Genomic DNA, 24,165 nt, shown 5'->3' with positions numbered 1-24,165 from the left:
ATTTCAGTAAGTTGTACTGTATATTTTAACATACCTTCAGATGTTCATGCATGTTTATTGTGCTGTAACTGGTATTAAAGCGGAGGAGAGGATGATCACATGCTTCTCTTTAACTGAGGCGCTAAAGCGATCCGTCACGCCACATTAAACAGCACCAAAACGGTATTTATGTTCTGAATCTCATAATAAGATGGACGTCATTTGAAATCTGAGACTTTGATTCATATAAAAAGTAACAAAGCACAAAGATTATTGCAATGTACTGGATGGGAGTCGCTACATATTCTGCTCATTCATCAACTGAAAACAGACTAATCGATTCTTGGGATTTAAGAATCGATATCGGTTCGTAAAAATGAGAATCAATTTTTTTACCCAGCCCAAGGCTATACATTTATGAACCACATTTCTTCCTTTTTCTCACATATAATGTCCCTCTGTGGTCAAAATCAAGTTTCTAATGTTGTTTATATGTCTATGTGGTGTTTTTAATATGCTTCAAGACAAACCATGTGCAAATTCATAAGCCAAACACCATTGCTGAGTATTTTATGTTTGAAACTGCAGTGATCTGAAGACGGTCTCAAAAACGATGTCACAAACAACCTTTTGACCAATCACATCAATGTGCCAGCGGACTTTAACATATAATTAACTATGACCGCTGAAGCAGGGGAGTCTCAAGAGAAGTTTATCCCGGTATATTTTTCTGTTGATATGAAAAATCATTGGATTTAGCAATATAGCGGGTGTATGGTGTATATATGATGAACTATAAGATTTTTTACACTGATGTGATACTGATTGATAGAAGGCAGCATGGTTTGTGTAACATTAGCAACACATTATTAGCTGTTTGATAACGTACTCAGCAGAAGGCTATAGTCATATTAATTACCATTATGTGTCAGTTAGTTAGTTAGTTAGTTAGTTTATTCAGTCATCCATCCAAAAAAAAAAAACATTTTAAATTAAATTATGGGTAACACTTTACAATAACAGTACATGAATAACCATGAACTAATGCCTAAATTAATAGTTACTTCCACATGAACTCATGATTAGATAAGATATGAACTAATCATGAACTAATGAAGAGTGATCCTTAACTACGACAGGAGTCATAAGGATTCATGCATGAAAACAGCAGCCTTAACTACGCATTAATACATGTTTGATAATTAATGCATTAATTAACATTTAGGGGTAAACTAAATAAATCAGCCTCCATAAGAGTAAACAAGAAGTACTCTGAATTTGAATTAAACGTGATTTAATACTGTCATAATTTACATTGTAATATCATAATCTGCCATCTGCAGCTTTGTGACAAATAATTGCAATGGCACATGATTATTTAGCCATTAATTACATAGATCTGTCTAATCAAATGTGGAAAATAGACTAACTACCACTAATAAATTTAATTTGATCTAAACTGTTTTCTGATTTTTATAGTTCATTTACATTTAGTCATAGCTAAATAGTCATAGGCCTAGTTTATTCCCGGAACTAAAGTATGTAGGGTTTGTTTCTGGCGGGACACTCATTAGTGGCGCACGCTAGGTGTTCTCTTGGCGCGTTTGTTGTGTTGCTGCCATTTTAAACTAATAAATGTTGACTGCTTTGGTAAGCCGAATTAATAATTAAAGACATATTTACATGTATGTTTTATTGGGGTTTTCAGGAGGTTATGTGCAGTTATTAACTGTATTTGTATTTTTGTCATTTAAATGTATATGCTTTGATTAGCATTAGCTTGTGGACGCGCGCTATTTTACATGTAAATGTGCCTTATGTGTGTCTTTACAGGTATGTTTATGGCTTGCTTTCAAGTCCATATATGTTTAATTATGTAAATAAAAATAAAATACAAATACTTTTTATTTTAGTTTTTTTGTACAGAAACTGTTTAGGATGTAAAGGAATAAGGATGGCACTCTATAGTGTTTATTCATATATTAGTTAATGATGTGTGATATGTGCATCATGTCATGACTTTACTTGAGGGGGCACAATCATAATTAACTCATTATTAACTAAGCATATACTAACATCAACTAATGGTTTGTTAATGTATACTTATGTCATGACTTTAGTTGAGGGGGCACAATCATAATTAATTCACTGTTAACTACTTACCAAATTCAGCTCATGATTATCATTAACTTACTATCAAACACACTTGTACTAACACAACTATATAAGTAATCAGCCCAGTTAAGTGATGTTGTGTGACTTTTCATAAAGTCAGAGAATGGAGGTACAGTATGATCACGGCCTGCGTCTGGATGGAGAGTGAACTTCTGAATCTGATCCCAGCAAACGCTCCCTGACCTTAGTTCATGTTTCCTGTTTGGTTATTTTTTTGGGAACCGATTCCTCAGGAACTGATGTAAGTCACAGTAGTTTAGTTTGATAGGAAAGAATATCACAAAACATATTAAGACCTTTTAAGATAAATAGTGTATTTAGTATTTTATATGTTTGATAAGGAGGATAAGTGAAAATAATTACAAACTAATCCTGTGCCTTTCAGTGATGTTTATAATGAAGCTGCTGATGTCAGTAGTTTAAATTCTGACAATAATAAATTGTTTAAATTTATTTCAAAGTCCAAATATGTATTATTCCTTCTTATAGTGACTGTTTGATTTAGTTTAACCTAAATGTTAATTAATGCATTAATTAACAAACATGTATTAACGCATAGTTAAGGCTTCTGTTTTCATGCATGAATCCCTATGACTCCTGTCGTAGTTAAGGATCACTCTTCATTAGTTCATATCTTAACTAATCATGAGTTCATGTTGAAGTAACTATTAACTCAGGTATTAGTTCATGGTTATTCATGTACTGTTATTGTAAAGTGTTACCAAATTATGCAATCCTTCAACATATCAAAGACAAGGACAATTATGTGTCAGACGATGTAAAAGGGATACCATAGTGCAGCATTTACATCAAGTTAAGTAAGTTGACTGAGTGGATCCCATCTGAGCTCGCACAAGTGAGTGGAGGTGGGGCTAATTATCATATACATAGATCCGCGTATACTAAATGAAGAAAGGGCGTAGTTACATTTAAGCTATTTTAAGGCATAAATACATTTTTTCACAGGAAAAAAAAACGTTTAATATGTCATTTTGGTGATCAAAGATGAGTTTTAAATAATTATTGGCTACATAAGGGCTTTAATATATTGAAATAGGAAGGACATGAAAATGAACTGCAGAGTAAGAATGACCCAAACTCCAGTAATGTCACATTCAAGTCATGTCGGAAAAATTATATTTACAAGTTGAACGAACATAAACACCACCAAGAAGTCGTAAATACGAGTGGGAATTTTCTTTAGGCCTCGATCTTTACTAGTTGGGGGCGTGTCAGCGAGAAATACCACAATACTTTAGTATTTTGTATTAGACATTGTCAGGCTTTTTTATTTACAAGAAAATAAGCTAATTGCCTACACAAAATATAATAGCATTGTAAGCTAACAATAGCATTTAACGTAATAGCCTATGTAACGATAAACTTTACAGTGGCTTCATTAATGAATTAAGAACATTAAAAAGCAAAACACACATGATACACATTCTTTGTTTTTCATTTTCTAGAAGTACAGTTTAGCTGTATTTTTGTGTAGTTAATTAAGAGAAGGCTCCGATGAAAGTGATTTGAACGCACCTGACTTCGTAAACATGACTTTTCAACTTGTAAATACGAACTTCCCAGGAGGATTTTACCTGAACAGAACCTCCTTGAGCAGCTGGAAATTGTTAAAGGTACAATATGTAATAATTCTGTCCACTAGAGGTCGCTAGAGGCCTATTCAAAACAAAGGCGTAGCTTGATGACGCCAAGTTTGAGAGCGGAATCTTGGGACATGTGGTCTCCACCTCAACGGACGGTGCAAAAGAATATGGATAAGACTCGGGAAGAAATCATGTTCATGGATGTGATTATTAACGTTACTGTAGTTTGAAGCAGAGCAGGAGCGAGTGTTGTGGAGCTGAACGAGGAGCTGGAGCGATTGATCAACACACGCCTCACGAGCAGCGGGACTTTTATTATGACACAGTCGCTGGCGCCGCTTCCGCTTTTCCGGTCATGAGTATGAGGAAACGCAGCTCTGTTTATCATATTAGATACATTTGAGAGTGTTGAAAATGATGTTATAACGTTACTCTGTGCGTTCGCTCGGCGGCTGCTGTGAGACACTGTTACACACTGCAGTAAGATCGATCCATTTTACAATATCATATTAAAGGTGCCCTAGAATCAAAAATTGAATTTACCTCGGCATAGTTGAATAACAAGAGTTCAGTACATGGAAATGACATACAGTGAGTCTCAAACACCATTGTTTCCTCCTTATGTAAATCTCATTTGTTTAAAAGACGAATCTCAACATAACACTGACTGTTACGAAACAGTCGGGATCATTGATATGTACGCCCCCAATATTTGCATATGCCAGCTCATGTTCAAGGCATTAGACAAGGGCAGCCAGTATTAACGTCTGGATCTGTGCACAGACTAGGTAAGCAAGCAAGGACAACAGCGAAAAATGGCAGATGGAGCGATAATAACTGACATGATCCATGATATCATGATATTTTTAGTGATATTTGTAAATTGTTTTTCTAAATGTTTCGTTAGCATGTTGCTAATGTACTGTTAAATGTGGTTAAAGTTACCATCGTTTCTTACTGTATTCACGGAGACAAGAGCCGTCACTATTTTCATTTTTAAACACTTGCAGTCTGTATAATTCATAAACACAACTTCATTCTTTATAAATCTCTCCAACAGTGTGTAATGTTAGCTTTAGCAATGAAGCGCTATCAAACTCATTCAGAATCAAATGTAAACATCCAAATAATACTCACATGATCCAAAGCATACATGCAGTATGCATAACGAACATCTTATAAAGATCCATTTGAGGGTTATATTAGCTGTGTGAACTTTGTAAATGCACTGTATTATAGTCAACAGCTTGTGTTGATAAATGGCATGCAATTAATTTTAAAACGTATTGTATGATGGAGAAAATTATGTATTACTGTTAATACAAATAATTATGTCTGGTAAGACGTGTAATATTTTAAAGCGTACGTCTTTGGTGTTTCCGTGGTTTCAACAAAATAAAAACGGAAACCGAGGGTATGACGCAATTGACAGGCGACTCCTTACACGTCCCGGAGCCTTGGTTAAAATTGCAATTTTCTCATGATTTACAAATAGTTGGAAACATTTGGGATATAGTAAGTACTCAAGTAAACAAAATATATAACACTGGCCTAGTGGTTTTTGGATATTTTACTGCAAAAATATTACATATTGCACATTTAAATGTTAAAATGGCTTTCCATATAGCTTGTATGCAAATGGTCGTGTGTGTTTGTGTGAGGGTGAAGGCAGTGGGTGGGGCTAAGGTTTCCCGTATGTAGTGTACAGAAGGACCGCCCATCAGCGCTTCTTTTCCCCGCCCCTTTCGGCTGTCGTCCAATAGCAGCGAGCCTCCTCTGCTCCTCCCTCCCTCCCCGCCCTGCGGCTCTTCCTCGCGTCGCTGCTGCAGTAAAACCCACGGAAACAGACGGAAAATAGGTTAACGCTGCTGCTGTGTCAAAACCAGCCTTTTCTGTACAAAACAACGAGACCAAGAGCAGAATTTTCCTCTTATATTTGTGCTTTCATTTATTGCTGTTCATTTCCGAGGGGGAATTCCGTCGCACAGGCAGCAACATGGTAAGGAACACATTTGCAGCACTGTAAACAAATAGCAGATATCATAGTTTCAAACGCATCATGCATGCACTGGCCAACAAATTGTGTAGCTAAGCTGTCCTAACACGAAGATTTGTGTGTTTGCGATTGTGCATCATTTGCCAGGTTGTGAATGTGTGTATCTATTGTTAGCCTATTTCATGCAAAGTGGTTGCAAAGCCATCGCAGAAATAAATGCTTACCTGAGTCAGACAGGACTGAATGTACCTTGTGTGATGCTGTTTGGCATTTAAAGTCAAAGCCAGAGCTATTAAATATGACATCAGTCAGTTATTCCAATTAGTAAACAAATCTATTTACAATATTGTGATAGATAAGAGATCTGTTCTCCAATGCATGCCAGAAGGCACAGGTTGTTTATACCGTTTCTCATCATTTCACCCATTTTTATAGCAAATTATTATGCATTGTATAATATATCTGAAAGGGTGCAGTACTATGTATTCAGCCCTCATGAGCATTTGTAGTGAGGCGCTTCATGTCCATATTACAACAAAATGCTGTGATCTGATAATAATAGCATGACATTGAATGATTACCATATTCACATACTATAGTATTTACATGAGTACTTTAAAGAATACTGTGGTTCAGAAAGCATGGTAATACTACAGAGATCATCATCACCACCACCAATGTAGTAAATGTTTGTTCTCTCAGTCGTAAAACTTTGCTACTCATTCACACACAGCAGAATCTCATTACACTTGTTTAATAACGTCATGATTGACAGATTGGGCAATGCAAGCCGAGAAGATGCCATTATAGCAGCACACCTTCCAGCTGAACCACTTTTTTTTTCAAGTATTATTTGCTGATAAGGCCACATGGATTTCCACATGAATATTACGTGTATTGAGATTTACAGTATGTACCTAGAGACGGAAATCAGTACAGGTTGTATGCAAGTCCTTGACATCAGATCAGCGGTTAACCACTGCAGATTAGTGAAAGATGAGGCACTGTGTGTGAATGCTTTCATTTAAGTTAACTGGAACAAAAACTAGGTCTGGCCTACCGTGTTCTGTTCCAGTTCTTCAGGGGTTTGGCGTTTTAATAAAACTGTGCCATAGTCTGTCTTTTTTTCTGGAAGAGTCTTGTGACAGACAGACAGCAGTAGGGAGGGTGTCATGTCAAACACACGGCTGTCAACTTGAGGTCAAACGGCAACCCTGAAATATCGAGTTTGTGTTGTGACACGTTGGAAAAAGAAACTAAATGTCAATCTTTATTAGGTTTAATATGGTCCTGCTGCTTATTCAGTGCACAATTATCCAGACCCTTGACTAATTCTTTCATTAATGATCTTATGAATATTGCATTGGTGCAAATTACATTTTTAGGACTTTGTGAAATCTATTAAATTTTTTCCCCAAAGTCTGAGTTTTTTAGGGCTGTAACAATAAATTGTTGAATCGCAAATCGAGAAATTATTCTGGATCGATTCTGAGATTTTCCGAATGCGTCACGATCCTCTCTCGAATCGATTCTGAGCTTCGTTTTTGACAATACGTGCTTTAGAAACAGCATTGCTCTGCTCTCTTCCAGTTCCTTACACACACCACATGAACTTTTTATAAAATAATCATTCATAAAGTTCGAAAAGGTTGTTTGCAGTGGGCTGTTTACATTAATCTCATGTCGTAAAAGCATTCTGAGGTGCAAATACATTCTCAGACTCGGCCGAATGCACGAGCGCTCTTCTTCATGAGCATTTGAGCGTGAGGTTAAAAAGTAATCTGCTGTTAAAAACTAAGCTCCGAATCGATTCGAGAGAGAATCGTGAAATCTCAGAATCGATCCAGCCCTGGTGTTTTCCATTTCAATTTTTGCTGGATTTTGTTTTAATGGTTAAATTACATTTGTATGATCAAAAAACACGTCTAATCAGTTAAAATTTTAAGTTTATTATTTATAAACACATTTACAATAATAGTGCACTATGAAATGTACTGTGTTGTCTGTTTAAATGATTCTGGATTTATGATTTATTACAAATGTATTATCAGGAGGTGGTAATGGCATGAAATCAGGGGCGTATCGATACTCTCATGTCACGTTTCGATACATATCATGATACTGAACTTACAATACAATATTATTGCAATACTCCATGACATATGGTAAAAGGATAACAAAAAATGTACTGTTGATTTAAAATGCTAAATTGGGTATTACATTGGGGGTGGAAATGAATAGGCTTGGACTCAATGCACGAATAAAAATATTCATGATTCTAATGTTAAAACACAGATTTATTTTAAAAGAATATGTTTGCACTCTGTCACTGACTAGATGTATTTAAAATATTGTAGGCCACTTATTACTGGTAACACAAGACATTTGGCATTATCAGGACCCACAAATATTCTCCCATTGCATTATTCATTTATATTCAACATTATATATAGTAGTTTAATATTTAATATTACTAGTTTAAGTACTGACACTAAAATTCTTCTTACACAGTAATTTTTATTTTGTCACTATCCACGATACGATATTGTTGCATTTCTGTATTGCCATATATATTGTGACACCCCTACATGAAATGGCATGATACATTACCGATTTAGCCTAATTCATCTCTTAAAATCTAATTAAATTAAAAGGAACAAATCCTTTTTATTTTTTTTTGGTAAACAAAGTGTTGCACAACAGAGGTTTCCTTTTAAAATTGTTTGAAGTATTTTATCATTATTATTACTTTGCGAAGTAAAATCTGCTGTACAATAGTAATATATTTCTGTCATAGTTTCTTGGAATTAAACCAAACTTTTATGTGGATTGGCCGTCATGATGTCCTTTAAGTTTCTGTGTGTATATGATATGACAATATTTTTATCAAATGAAATGTGTAATACACAGACTACGCTGCTCTTTCACACAGAGACACACAAAACATTCAAAATTAAATAGACAGTGTTTTTGTGCTTTAATATTCACAGTCGGACACGGATCCATATTGTGATTTGATCAAGTGTACAGCCCTGCGTTTTATTTACTCATGCACACTTTCTCAATTTCCATGACATTCCATGTTATACGACTGATTCCACAATTCCGTCTGCTTTTTCCACATTGCTGAAATCATACATCTCTAGATTTACTTCAAGCACTAAAGAATTATTATTATTAGTAGTAGTAGTAGTGTGCCTGAACATGGTTTCAAGCGAGGGCTGAAAAGGTTTTGCTAGACTTTTCACTAGACATCATAAGACCTGGTGTTTAATGCAGTTTATTCTGTCAAGAACCGCCCACCTGAACAGGAAGAGCCGTCTGTCTGACATGTAAAGTGATCCATCAGAGTTTGTATTGTTCCTACGTGGAGTTTAGATCAATAGGAATGCTAGCCGATAGCTTTCTCCAGGTATTACACACACACACACACACACACAGAGAGAGAGAGAGCATTACTGAAGCGGAGGCCTGCTATCAGGCAGTGCACAGCTGTTTGTGAGCATTAGTCATTTATTGTGGGCATCATGAAGGAGAATGAAGAACAATCATATTGGTTATCTCCCGTTTATTACTCATGCTTGCAATTTTACTTTTAGTAGGAAATAATAATCTTTAGTTTGAGGGCTGATATGTTCAACTCCCAGTCAGAGTTTTGTGAATATCAGAAACTAATCTGCTTCAAGTTTTATGAAGCTGGGAGAATCTTACAGAAACCATTCAGTTCAGCTCAGTTTATTTTTATTGCACTTTCCTCAGTGCATAAAGCAGCTTCGCAGAAAATGCTTGCTTCAATGTTACAATATCAGTCAGAGATGGGTGTGTCAAAGTAACGTCTATATTGCAGTGATATACAGCTATGATGTAATACAGGTTATATGGTTAGTTGGCATGTCGCGATTATTAAATAATCAGCGGTTTAACGATACCCTCATGTCACGATTCAATACATATCATGATACTGAACTCACAATACGATATTATTGCGATACTCCAAGACATATGGCAAAAAGATAACAAAAACTGTACTGTTGATTAAAATGCTAAATTTGGTATTACAGTGGGGGTGGAAATGAGTAGGCTTGGACTTGGTGCTGGTAACCCAACGCACAGGACAGTGGTGACACCAGAATAAAAATACTCATGATTTTAAAGCCTCGTTTACACTGCACACGTCTGCAGCACGATACAGCGTTACAATCATGGCCGCCATGTTGAAGGGTCGTTCCAAACCGAAGTGCTCAAAACTGGCCACTTCAAAGGGCCCCCATGATCCTTTGCACAGGGAAGTTGCTTGACGTCACAGAATGAGTACAGGAGGCTCGGAGTTTGATTTTACCTATAAATGTGTATATATATATATATATTAGTATTTTTCTATACTACTCTAATATTTATAGGGATGAGGCATAGGGATGAGCCCTTCCGAATGGAACGCAGGGACAGATTTGCTTTAGATGAATATGTTTGCACTCTGTTACTGACTAGATGTATTTAAAATAACATAGGCCACTTATTACTGGTAACACAAGACATTTTCAGGACCAACAAATATTGTCCTATATTCTCTTATTATTAATTTATATTCAACATTATATATAGTAGTTTAATGTAGTACTGACACTCAAACTCTGTAAACTTTTTTTTTCTCAAAGTAATTTTCATTTTGTCACTATCCACGATATGATATTGTTGCATTTCTGTATTGCGATATATTGTGACACAACGTATTGCTACACCCCTATAAATAATGTCTGATCACGATTATTTGATGTAAATGCAATTATTTCAGACAACTGTGATTATTGCGCTCTTTAAGAAGGCACAAGGTGGAGACAGACCAAAATGACATATGTCCCTTTCACAAGATGTAATATAAGTCTCTGGTGTCCCCAGAATGTGTCTGTGAAGTTTCAGCTCAAAATCCCCCACAGATCATTTATTATAGCTTGTCTAATTTGCCCCTATTTGGGTGTGAGCAAAAACACGCCGTTTTTGTGTGTGTCCCTTTAAATTCAAATGAGCTGCTGCTCCAAAGAGGGCGGAGCTTTAACAGCTCAACAACAACAAAGCTGGAGAATCTCACGCAGCCAAAATGAGGATTGTCAGTGTTGGTGTTCAGCCTTACATTGTTCAAACCGGAGTCGACACTGATGGAGAGACTCAGGAAGAAGTTACATCTTTTAGACGTTTCTGAATGGTTAGTGGATAAATTGATGTAGTTGCTGTGGAGTTGATTAAACTCATCCACTAGCATGTGCCGTCATGTTCATCTTTTGTGTTGAATTGATCCTTCTTTGTGAAGCAGTCCGGCGTAAAATGACGACATGACAACAACACTCGACTACAACAACTCTTCCTCTTCTCTAAAGCAGCCCAACATGGCCCCGCCCCCTTTGTTGTGAGTTCTCGGGGGGCGGAGTTTATGTAAATTTTAGGTTTAGTGATGTCACTAACCCAGGAAGAAGCTCACTCTAGTCCCTACCAGCTGTTTGTTGTAGTCCTTAAAAAGAAAATTTTAGGGCCCAGGCTGTAATGCCTGATCAGAAGTTATCGTGATGACTATTTATAACCTATTGCACTATTGTATGAACATTACGAGGTGGAGCCTCCATGGATCGGACTTGTTTGTTCAGCACATCCCACAGATGTTCCATTGAATTGAGATCTGGGGAATTTGGAGGCCAAGTCAACACCTTAAACTCGTTGTTGTGCTCCTCAAACCATTCCTGAACCATTTCTGCTTTGTGGCAGGAGCATTATCCTGCTGAAAGAGCCACAGCCACCAGGGAATACCGTTTCCATGAAAGGGTGAACATGGTCTCAACAATGCTTAGGTAGGTGGTGCGTGTCAAAGTAACATCCACATGGATGGCAGGACCCAAGGTTTCCCAGCAGCAGAACATTGCCTAAAGCACCACTGTTGGCTTTTTCGGCGGTGGACAGGGGTCAGCATGGGCACCCTGACTGATCTGTGTATTCTGACACCTTTCTATCAGAACCAGCATTAACTTCTGGAGCAGTTTGAGCTTCAGGAGCTCGTCTGTTGGATCGGACCACACGGACCAGTCTTCACTGAGTCTCGGCCGCCCATGACCCTGTCTCCGGTTCTCCACTGTTCCTTCCTTGGACACTTTTGATAGATACTGACCACTGCAGACCGGGAACACCCCACAAGAGCTGCAGTTTTGGAGATGCTCTGATCCAGTCGTCTAGCCATCGCAATTTGGTCCTTGTCAAACTCGCTCAAATACTAACGCTTGCCATTTTTCTAATACATCAACTTTGAGGACAAAATGTTCATTTGCTGCCTAATATATCCACCCACTAACAGGTGCCGTGATGAAGAGATGATCAGTGTTATTCACTTCACCTGTCAGTGCTCATAATGTTATGCCTGATCAATGGATATTGGAAGCAAAAGCAGGTTAAGCTATCTAGCAGGTTAAAAATACTACCCATTAAAAGTTTGTTGAACCAATGGGATCCCTCAGGGTCCTAAAGGAGACCTGATTCCTGGGGGGACTCGATTTGTGACCAACTATAACAATCAGTCTATAATCCCACCCACTTTGAAAGGGTATAACTGCAGTGGAAAAGAAAACCGAGTCGAACCGAGTTGTAACACGCTGTAAAAAAGCACCATAAATTGCTGAAAAATTGCTCTTTAGAGATCATATACCAGAAAATACAAAATTAAGATATAATTTGCTTTAAACATGAAGTTTTTTTTGTTTTTGTTTTTGCAATGGGACATTTTCCTTGTAAATTTTCATCACTTTATGAGTTCAGATGGTTAATACTTTCAATAGTGATTTTCATAATTAGAGAATTAAAGGCTGTACAACAGATACAGACCTCTTGATCCAGATAATGCTCGGCATGATCAAAATGGACAGTTATAAGTAGCATCTCCAGCCATGAAACATTTGTCGTTCTGTCTATTTCCACCTTGTTATTGAAGATGTTTCAATGTGTTTTGTTTGTATTTAGTTATGTTTTACTTTGCCGGATGCAAGCGTGTCTGTTCATTGTGCAGTGCATATTTTGTGCGGTCTAATTGACTCTGAATGCAGAATACATTATTTATGAACTGCGCTGAGTGTTTGCCTCTTAGGCTTCCCAGACAATGTTCAGCCCACTAAAGAGTTCATTTACATCTCAGAAGAGCCCTCTAATGATTCAGGAGTTCATTTAAAACTCTTGTGTTTTCCTGTCTATTTTCTGTTTTTTGAGCTGCAAAGCATCATTTGTTCTCATCAGCTCACAGATAGTAGGTCTGCTGTGAATTGTCATTGCTCTAATTCATGTTTAGTTTGGACTCAGGGGATCTGATATTAATAACCAAGTCCAACTCTTCAAAAACACTTCAGATGCTGTTTTTCTGCAGCTTTGTATTTGCATATATTGCATCTGTTTTCACAGTTGGTTTCATAGCTTTGTGCTGTTTCATCTAATCTGTTCATCTCAAAGGAAGCAAGTCTTTTACAAGACAAAATCACCAAGTGTAATGAAGAATCAATATAACTGTTGTGTGATTAATAAATAAGGCAAATGTCATCTGATTATAGAAGGATTATGAGTTGAATTGTGCCTGAAATAGTGCTGAGCGACAAAAACATGTCCAGATCAAATCTCACACCAAAATTAAAAAGACTAGAAATAATATTTTAAACATAAGAAAATTATTTACTTTTACTTTTTACAAGCAGAAATTACCCCAAATTCCTATTATTCTCATTCTGTCCTAACAAAGGTTTTTTGTAAAAAAATTTTAATGTAATCATATTACTATTCTTTTGCATTAATAATTGCAGTTACTAATAATATTACATGTTTATTAATTGGAAATTTGACATTAAGGCACTGAGCTTGAATTGAGATGCAGATAAAATTAACTTATTAACAGTAACGTGCAAAAATATTTTTTATAGGGAAAAATGTAAATATTCTGCTCTAGCAAGATCTGCTACTGTGCCTCATACTGGACCAATTCTTTGTCCATGTTCATCTGTCTTTAGCAAGTAATGTTGCTGTTTGAGCATGAAAAAGCCTTTCCAGCAGGAGTTCTTCTCTAAATCAGTGTTTCTGAACTCCTGAAACACCTCCATCTTGAGTTTTCTTCACAATATTCCTCATTTAAATAATTCATACGCAGAATGAAGGGGCGGGGCCTGATTGAGTTAGTAGTGTGTTGAAACTGGCGGTTATGGTAAGGGGCGGGACATTTCCCAAACACCAATCACAACACACTGCTCCAGCCGACCAATCAGAGCACATTGTGCTTTTCAGAAGGCGGGGCTTCATAGAGACCGGAACTAAACAGAGCGTTACTGACAGACTGGGAAGAGAGGAGCTGAACAGTGGAGAATATGAGGAAGATAATCAACATTCAAGCAGGAAAACCTAGAGCTCAATAGCAAAATAAGGATAGCTTTTCTTAACAGGAAAGTCCTAGTCCACCCCCATCCCAGCTGAAACTCCCCAGCAGTGGCCGTGTCTCTCATGGCAGATTGGCGTCTCTGTTGTGTGTGGGCAGCGCAGCGGCTGCTGTGGGGGTTCAGGATAGTCTATACAGCGATCAACAGCTCCTCTCGCTGCAGATCAGATGGTTCGTTCCACAAACCCACGCTGCTGCGTAACGTCAAGCCGAGAGACATCCACACATCACACATTCAGAGGGACAGAGTGGAAACGGTTGCTGTTCTGTGAAAACAAGAATTCAGGCATGAAATGCTTAGGCCTAGTCACTGTAAAAAAAAAAAAAATTCAAAATTGTTAATAAAGATTATTGGAGTGTGTTTGACAAGAAAATATAATTACAGTCTTTAAAATACCCCTATTATGCTTTTTTTATGACCTTGCGTGTAATGTGTAATACAGTACCTGAAACTTTGGAAACATTAAAATTGTTTTAATGTTTTTTTTTTATTATCATTATTATTTTTTATATAGTCTCTTCTGCTCAGCAAGCCTGCATTTATTTAATCAAAGTTACAGTAAAATTGTAAAATATTATTACAGTTTAAATCAGCTGTTTTCTATGTGAATATATAGTAAAGTGTAATTTATATCCAGTGATCAAAGCTGAATTTTCAGCATCATTACTGCAGACTTCAGTGTCACATGATCCTTCAGAAATCATTCTGATATGATGATTTGATGCTCAAGAAACATTTCTGATTATTATCAATGTCGAAAACAGTTGTGCTGCTTCAGGTTTATGTGGAAACAATGATACCATTCAAACATTTGTGGTAAGATTTAAAAAAGAGAGAAATTAATACTTTATTCATCAAGGATGCATTAAATTGACCAAAAGTCATTTATAATGTTACAAAAGATTTCTATTTAAAACATGCTTTAATAAATTGAAAAAATACATTTAATAAATGAAGAGTTTATTTGCAAAAACAGATAACTCCATTTTTATGAATTCTCACAAATCATGTTTTTTTTATTGTGCATTCCAAGTAATAACAATCAAACTGCAGTTGGGCTGTTTTGATTAAGTAAAGATAACTCTAAAAAATACAGGTAAATTAAAAAATTAAAATTCAGTGAAAGTATGTTTTATATATATATTAAAAGTTTGTTTTTTAGCAAAAGCAGATAACTCCACATTTCATGTATCATAGTTAAACAAAACCCAAGTAATTGCATTTAAAACACTCTCAAACACACATGTGCACACAAACGCACACACACACCCACCCACCCACGCGCGCGCGCGCGCACACACACACACACACACACACACAAACAGATCGGCACACATACACACACACGCACGCTCTCTCTCTCTCTCTCTCGCTCTCTCTCTCTCTCTCTCTCTCTCTCTCTCTCTCTCAAACACACACACACAGATCGGCACACAAGTACACACACACGCACTCATCCACACACGCATGTGCGCGCGCGCACACACACACACACACACACACACAAAAGGACAACCAATTTTTCAGCATGTAAGTCGTGTATGGTGTACAAGGACTTACAGGAGTCGAAATCATAAATCCTCGATCACTTTTAGTGAGCTTTGATAAAACTTCCCTCAGCTAGCACGTCTTTTTGAAGTGACTAGAAGCCTTGTCACCTGACCTGAATACTGCGCGCTGATTCGCTAAAACGGACTTATCGGTTTCTGTACACAAAGAACAAGGGCGCTTGTCGGCTTCTGCTGTAAAACGTGAACTTGCGATGCCTGAAAGTGGACAAAACCGGCTCTTCTGACAAAATGGATTTAGGGTACAGAACGTGCTATATATGGAGAATAATGCACAACACTTAGTTCATTTTTTTAAAAAATGGCGTTTATCGGTTTTTGCAAATGAACTCTTCAAATGCTGTTCATTGAACTTTCTATTCATGAAAGTATCATGAAAAAAATTATTACTATTTCCACACACATATTATGAAGCAGCACAACTGAATTTCAACATTGATAATAATCAGAAATGTTTCTTGAGCATCAAATCATCATATCAGAATGATTTCTGAAGGATCATGTGACACTGAAGACTGGAGTAATGATGCTGAAAATTCAGCTTTGATCACAGGAATACATGACAATTTACAGTTTTCTCGAAAAATGAATTCCAAGCGAGTTGTCAGTAATCCACTCTTACTACTGTAACATATCTATTTAGGGTTGTAACTAATTTGCATAATTCCCACCTATGGTCTTCATTGGCTGAACAGCGTGTCTTTGCCCCGCCCTCAATCACTGTAGTTGTGTCTGAGACTGGAAGAGTTTGGTTCGTGTTGTTCATGTCAAGAAGACGCTGTTTTCTGCTGCCAAAGCAAATCCACTTTGATGAGGTTGATCAACGCCATCGTTACTGTTCGTATCACTGTGAATCGAGCTGAGATTCAGATATGATAATGAGCGTTTGGTTTCTGACCAATCAGAGCAGAGCAGCACTCAGAAAGGCGGGGTTTAGAGAGATCGAACCATTTCAGACACTGAGAGAGAACAGCTGATGCTGCAAAGGATATTATGAGAAAATTAAAGTGTTTTTGACCTTGGATGAATGTGAACCTGTTGTGGAAACCTTTAAAATAGCATAATAGAGGTACTTTGTAATTAATTGTGGAATTTACTAACTACTTACTAATGTTTTGAGTGAAAATTGTTTCTATACCATTTCTTTTTTCTTTGCAAAAGCTGCTCCTGGTGGCATAGTAAATTTAATAACAAGAGTAAGTCAGCCTAAAGCCAGCATACACTCAGAACAAGACAGGCAAAGCTCTCATCTGTCCTCCACTGCTCTGACAGATACAGAACATGGGCCTTTGAGCCCTTGAACTGAATGAGACTTCATAAATAATAAATCAAAGCAGATGGAGATACAGAGGGTGGAGTATTTGCTATTTCATCTTCTAGAACAAAGCAGCAGCATTTGGTTTGCATCAAATGAAAGGGAAGAATTCAGTGTTTCGGTGTCACAGTTATATATATGCCTATGGTTTACTGTTTAAGTTTTATTAACATATATTAGTCCTAATTATAATGTCAAAGTTTCACAACCAGTCAGTTACACCAAGTGAATTATTTGAGAATTAAATATTGAATGAGTGGCCAAATATCATAGTGTTTTTGATGAATAGAAGAGGTCATGTGCAATTCGTTCAATAAAAGTAAATTAAATCTTATGTTTTCTTCTTTTGTAGGGAAATGAGGCAAGTTATCCCCTGGAAATGTGCTCACATTGTAAGTATCATTAAGTTTGTACCTAACTTGCATACAAAATTTGAACTGGATAATGACACTAACTCTGCAACATCAACGCTGTTATTGAACTGAATTAAGCTGAATAACAACTCTATTGTCTTCTGACGAGCTACTCTGCTGCATAATTTAAGTCTCATATTTGATGAAGTTTGCATCAATGTTATTTTAGAGTTTATTACTGTGAAGATGCTTTGAAACAATCAGCATTTTATGAAGCCCTATATAAATAATGTTGACTTGACGCGGAATCTCTCAAATAATTCTAATCTATTTCATTTTCACTACAACCGATTCAGATGATGATCACATTTCAGTCACTATCGAGGTTTTAGAGAACGAGCAAGTAAACTTAATATACTGATGTCAAGCTTGTCTCCAGAGATGCTGAGGCTTATTTTTAGCTCTGAAACTTTTGTTTTAATTAGTTTAGCTTCCCTCTGATGTACGTGAATGTTTCGCACGTGCGGAACTAACCGAGAGAGGAGGATGGTCTGCGGCAGGTCAGGGAATTTGACACGCTCCAGTCCCTGTGTGTGCTAGTTAATCTTTGCCAAGATTAACCATGTGTGTGCCATATTGAAGATGTCTCATGCAAATGACACTCAAGCGCCAGATCTCTCACAAAGTGGAGCAATGAAAGAAATAAGACCGAAAGAGCATGAATTGGGAATCAGCTGTGTGTGCAGATGAGGCTGTGGTGTGAAGCGCTGTGGGCCTCCAGAGCTGATTTTAATGAGCTGTGAGACTCGACCCAACGTCAGCACATGCTCTCGGTCTTACACTACAAGCACAATTGAAGAGCAAACTGGTGTGATGTAGCGCTGGGCGAAATGACAAAAAAAAATTCAGAATGTTTGACTGATTCTGATTTTTTGAAGGTTTAACTAGTCAACTTAAAAACGTAACTAGAATATGGTTCAAGTAACGTCTCATAACTCGTTTTGTCCATTCCACTGCCTGCGTCTCATTTTTTTCATCACAAAAATGCATTCTGGGTGATTAGCCGGTTAGGACTAGCAATGTGTTCTACATTTCGGTCCTTCATCGCGTCACACGAGAGCGGTAAGCGTTTTTTTTTTTTCTTCCCGTGGCTAGTGTATTTATACCATTTTTTTTTTTCAGTGGGAGCTTTGTATATTTTAAAGGAGCTATATGTATGATTTTTACTTTAATAAAGCATAAAAATACCCCAATATGTTTGCAGATATTTAGGAAACATGCTAAGTTCACCCACTACAGCCAGATATTCTACTTTGAAAATGTGCGTTCCGTGTCAGAATGTCTGTTTTTGTTTTGGTCTGTGCGAAACTGTGCGCTGCCAGTTTATCCAATAGTGTTTCGACATCACAAGTTGCCAGTTGGCGTAAAACACGCGTATTGCAGCCATGGAAACCAACCAACAAACTGGGTCAGTTTTAAACAACTCTAATTGTGGTATTTATAAAAGGTACAATATTTATATTTATGGGTGTAGTATAAGAGCATTTTTTTATATTTAAGGTATAATATTTATATTTATGGGTGTATTATTGGTGCAATTTTTAGGTATTTTTTCCGTCATCAATTTTTGCAACCCCATCTCACATGAGCACCTTTTGAAAATAATTTGTTGCCAAAGCACATATTTACGTAATCCTCTTCATCCCGTGTGAGACATAAGGCCGCCAAAGTAATCACCTTTTTTATAGATAATGATTTGTTTGTTTGTTCCTTAAAAAATAAATAAATAAAACAAATAATTACATTTCTCATGAACATTATTTCCATGAACACTTTGTTTTGCTCAGAGTTGATACATCATACTTGAGCTTTGATAATAACTCAATTTCACCATACAAAGACTGCAAAAGGCATTGCCTATTTTACGGGTATCATCTGGATGGACGTATATATAAACTCTAAAAAGTATATTTTTAGACAGCATATTAAAAAAAGATAAATCAGCTTACAGTGTGTAATTCTTCTCAGCTTTCATTGTCAATTGCGCTCCCTCTTGTTGCTGGCAACCCGCATCTTTGAATGAGGGGGCGGGGCAAATAATATTTTGAATTTGGACTGCAGTACCTATTTCGACCACTGGGTGTCATTCCTACATAGAGCCCCTTTAAAATGACAGCAGCGTGACGTTGCGTTGAGTGTCTGTTTCACACTGAGCATTCAGCGTTTTTTGCCTGTCGCTGAGAGTTGAAGAATCTTCAATTTTGGGTAAAAATCAGTGCTCATCACTGTCACTTTCTACCCAATCACAGTGAAGGAGGGGCGGGACAAATACAACAGTGACCAACCTCCACAACCTGCTTGTACAACGATAACAAATGACAACAACAAGCACATCTCTTCTTCCAAAGTTATATTGTGTCAACATTTTTATATTCAGAAACAAACTATTTGCGAAATCAGATACTAGTAACAGTTCCGCAGATATTCTGAATCATAGCGTCTCAACTGAAAAGAAACATTCTCAAGTGACTACAGCAAGGCGTTTTCATGAGAACGCTGGCGTTTTCAGATGGCTAAAAACACTTTGGTCGACACACAGACTTAATCAGGTGCGCCGTCATGCAGTCAGATCATTTTTTCTCTTAACTGTTATCATTGCTGTATTGACAACATGTCTAATTGTAATGTTTTCTAATATCAAAATGATTATATTTTATTAAAATCAACTTTATAAAATATTATAATATCATGGCAAAACATTAAATTTAAAAAAAATAATAATATAAATTGGAAAACGGTGGTTCCTTGTGGTAATTACAGTATGTTGGGCAGGAAATCCAAACGTTTGCCTATCATCCATCGACCTCAAATATGGCTTATCATTTGAAATATGTAAGTAGAAGCAACTTTACTTGTCAGCTCTAATGTTAACCTAGATAAATGACCTGCAACATATTGCAACACCAATCTGGCATATATGAGGCTTGACATTCAACCACACACACACACACACACAGACACACAGACACAGACACAGACACAGACACAGACACACACACAGACACACACACACAGACACAGACACAGACACACACACAGACACAGACACAGATGACAGCTGTTCACTACATCAGAAAATACACGCCTACTTATATGACTGTATAACTGCAGAGATTCTGGCTGAATCTCACAAAAAAAGAAAAGAAAAACATGCATTTTGCATTTCATGTCTTTTATGTTCAAGACAATCAAAGGAATAGCTCTTCCAAAAACTCATAATGCCATAATGTCATAATCAAATCATCCTCATTCTTTGAACTAGTAATATACTATTATAGTCACTTTTTTCCATTTAGTAACAATGAATGAGGACTCAAAATCAGCAGGAAAGTGTCATCAAAGGCTCGTACACTTACATATTTGTGCGAGGAACAGACTGACATTCTGTCATTTCATGCATTTACAATGTATGAAAATCAAATTTCGAGGTTGATTTTCATGAAAATAATGTCCCACTGCAAAACATTGTAATGGTCATAGAATAGGCTTCATTTTCTTCATCATTCATGCAGAATATTTAATATAATTTCTTATTCCTTCCTTTTGATTTCTAGGTGAAATTTTACCATAGTCAGGTTTCAATTGGCTCACCCTTAAAGAAGCCACAAGTGCTAGAACAAAGTTTGCTATAGTACATTTGGTGTTCACAAAAATGCACCATCTTCAGGAAATCTCTTTAAATATACACATGATAGTTTAGAACAGGAGTTCATTTTTGAGAGCTGGCAGCTTGCTAATGCAAATGACCCACTTACAAGACCATGTGTGGAATAATGTGTCTCATACTAGCATGTGGCCTTCAGCTTCCCAAACTGTCCGATCCGCTCAAAATAAACCCGAGTCTGTTTGCTGGAGTCCCTTGTTGCTGGGGGTTTCCCTTAGGGTGCTAATGGGGGGTTCTTATGATCTCATGGCTAAAAATATGACCGCTTCAGGTCTTGCCCAGCTCATGCTCTGCAGCCATTGATATGTTGATGTCAGGTTTTGGCTGTTGGCGGGGAGAGTAACATTGATGGATCTGAAACTGGCAACAGCAAGCCGTCGTACATAAGAGAAGATCCGCAAGCAGCACATTCCAGCATTTAAACTGCAATTAGAGTTTATATATACGTCCATCCAGATGATACCCGTAAAATAGGCAATGCCTTTTGCAGTCTTTGTATGGTGAAATTGAGTTATTATCAAAGCTCAAGTATGATGTATCAACTCTGAGCAAAACAAAGTGTTCATGGAAATAATGTTCATTTTATTTATTTATTTTTTAAGGAACAAACAAACAAATCATTATCTATAAAAAAGGTGATTACTTTGGCGGCCTTATGTCTCACACGGGATGAAGAGGATTACGTAAATATGTGCTTTGGCAACAAATTATTTTCAAAAGGTGCTCATGTGAGATGGGGTTGCAAAAATTGATGACGGAAAAAATACCTAAAAATTGCACGAATAATACACCCATAAATATAAATATTATACCTTAAATATAAAAAATGCTCTTATACTACACCCATAAATATAAATATTGTACCTTTATAAATACCACAATTAGAGAGGTTTAAAACAAAACCTATCCGAACATGACCGTGACAGTACATCCCCCTCACGGAAGGTGAGTACTCGAGCCATTATGGGTCCAACACAGCATGGAAGGAGGTGGTTCCGGAGATAGATGAGGTGCCATAGACAGGTGAAACCTTGGAGGAGCTGGCAGAGGGAAATCCCACAGAGAAGATGATTGAGGAAGGAGACAGAGGGTGCTTCTCAATATCCCTCCTCGTTTCCTCGCTCCTCCGTCCTCCGTCCCGGAATACGATCGAGCTCAGCCATCTTGAAGGACATCTGAATTCTCTAACTGCACTGCGACGAGACGAGGATCGAGGAGTGAGGAGGCCTACCTGAAGAGTCATGAGCGAGGATACAGAGGTGCATCCTTTGCAGAAGTCCTTCTCGTCGAGAAACCTGATGCAGGCATAAATTCTCCTCCCCCTTCATATTTGTCACAATAAATTAAATGTATGCTTTACTTTTACAGTTTAAATAAACTTTATACCTCATATATTTCAATGGGGCATCTTGCTTTATTAATATTTATTATAACTTTTTAAATAAACAAACTTTAACAACATATGGGTAGATCCCTTGAGCGCAGCTGATGACGCTTTGAAGGGACGCTAAAGGGAGCGTGGATATATCATTTAACTTGATTCAGTTCCTACATCCTCGCATCTTTTCCTTGCGTCCTTCCCTCGCATCCTGAAGGGGTGGAGCTAAGACGCGAGGAAAGGAAACGAGGATGCACAAATAAGAATTGAGAAGCACCCAGGGAAGAGATGATGAAGGGAGGAGCCAGGACGAGAGCCAGGACGAAGGCCCATGGCATAACCTATGGCAGGTGGAGCCAGGGTGGAACCAGGAACCGACTGACCGAGATGGAGGAGAGGACCCAGGGTGACTCCATATGCCTGGAGGGCCAAGGCAAAGACTGAGGTGTGCGTGATCTGGGCAGAGACAGAGGGACTGACTACAATGGCAAAACCGGAGGGAAAGCAGAGCCATAGGGATTGAAGGTTGAAGCGCATCTGGAAATACAGATGTCCGAAGCAGAGCCAGAGCGAAGATTGACTAAGGTGGAGCCTGAGGGATGACTGACTATGGTGAAGCTGAGGGATCGTGGAGCCGATGGGTTGGAGGGTCAAGGTGGAGTCCGGTGCTCGGAGGCCCGTGGTGGAGCCAAGGGATCAACGCACCAAGGCAGAGCTGGAGACCTGGAAGCTCAAGGCAGATCCAAGCAGTTGGGCAGATCCACTGAAGGAGGAGCCAAGGTGCTGAAGGGATCCAGGAGTGCACATGGTGGAGAATATATTTAAAGGTGCCCTCGAATGAAAAATTGAATTTATCTTGGCATAGTCAAATAACAAGAGTTCAGTACATGGAAATGACATACAGTGAGTCTCAAACTCCATTGTTTCCTCCTTCTTATATAAATCTCATTTGTTTAAAAGACCTCCAAAGAACATGCGAATCTCAACATAACACCGACTGTTACGTAACAGTCGGGATCATTAATATGTACGCCCCCAATATTTGCATATGCCAGCCCATGTTCCCAACATTAAACGTCTGGATCTGCACAGCTGAATCATCAGACTAGGTAAGCAAGCAAGAACAATAGAGAAAAAATGGCAGATGGAGCGATAATAACTGACATGATCCATGATATTTTTAGTGATATTTGTAAATTGTTTTTCTAAATGTTTCGTTAGCATGTTGCTAATGTACTGTTAAATGTGGTTAAAGTTACCATCGTTTCTTACTGTATTCATGGAGATGAGCCATCGCTATTTTCATTATTAAACACTTGCAGTCTGTATAATTCATAAACACAACTTCATTCTTTATAAATCTCTCCAACAGTGTAGCATTAGCCGTTAACCATGAAGCACTATCAAACTCATTCAGAATCAAATGTAAACAATATAACACAATACAATACTCACATAATCTGACGCATGCATGACGAACACTTTGTAAAGATCCATTTGAGGGTTATATTAGCTGTGTAAACTTTGTTTATGCACTGTTCAAGGCAAGCGCGAGCTCTGTGGGCGTGGAGCAGGTGAATTAAAGGGCCAGCAGCCCTGAATCGGGACTTTAGCGGGCTTAGGCACTGGCTC

At 37.6% G+C, this 24,165-nt stretch overlaps 1 protein-coding gene across 1 annotated transcript in view; it reads left to right on the top strand.

Annotated features, from left to right (window-relative positions):
• Positions 1-5,592: 5,592 nt before the first annotated feature.
• The window catches only part of ppp3r1a (protein phosphatase 3, regulatory subunit B, alpha a), a 31,245-nt gene continuing 12,672 nt past the window's right edge, over positions 5,593-24,165 (top strand). The window contains exons 1-2 of the mRNA XM_067386878.1: positions 5,593-5,757; positions 17,431-17,470. Of these exons, the coding sequence (XP_067242979.1) occupies positions 5,755-5,757; positions 17,431-17,470 (43 nt within the window). The 5' untranslated portion in view covers positions 5,593-5,754. The remainder of the gene's footprint in view (positions 5,758-17,430; positions 17,471-24,165) is intronic.

This window comes from Chanodichthys erythropterus, chromosome 5 (genome assembly GCF_024489055.1).
Source record: "Chanodichthys erythropterus isolate Z2021 chromosome 5, ASM2448905v1, whole genome shotgun sequence".
Classification (NCBI taxonomy): Eukaryota; Metazoa; Chordata; class Actinopteri; order Cypriniformes; family Xenocyprididae; genus Chanodichthys; species Chanodichthys erythropterus.
The sequence above is the reverse complement of the archived record's forward strand: the minus strand, read 5'-3'. Positions and strand labels throughout refer to the sequence as shown.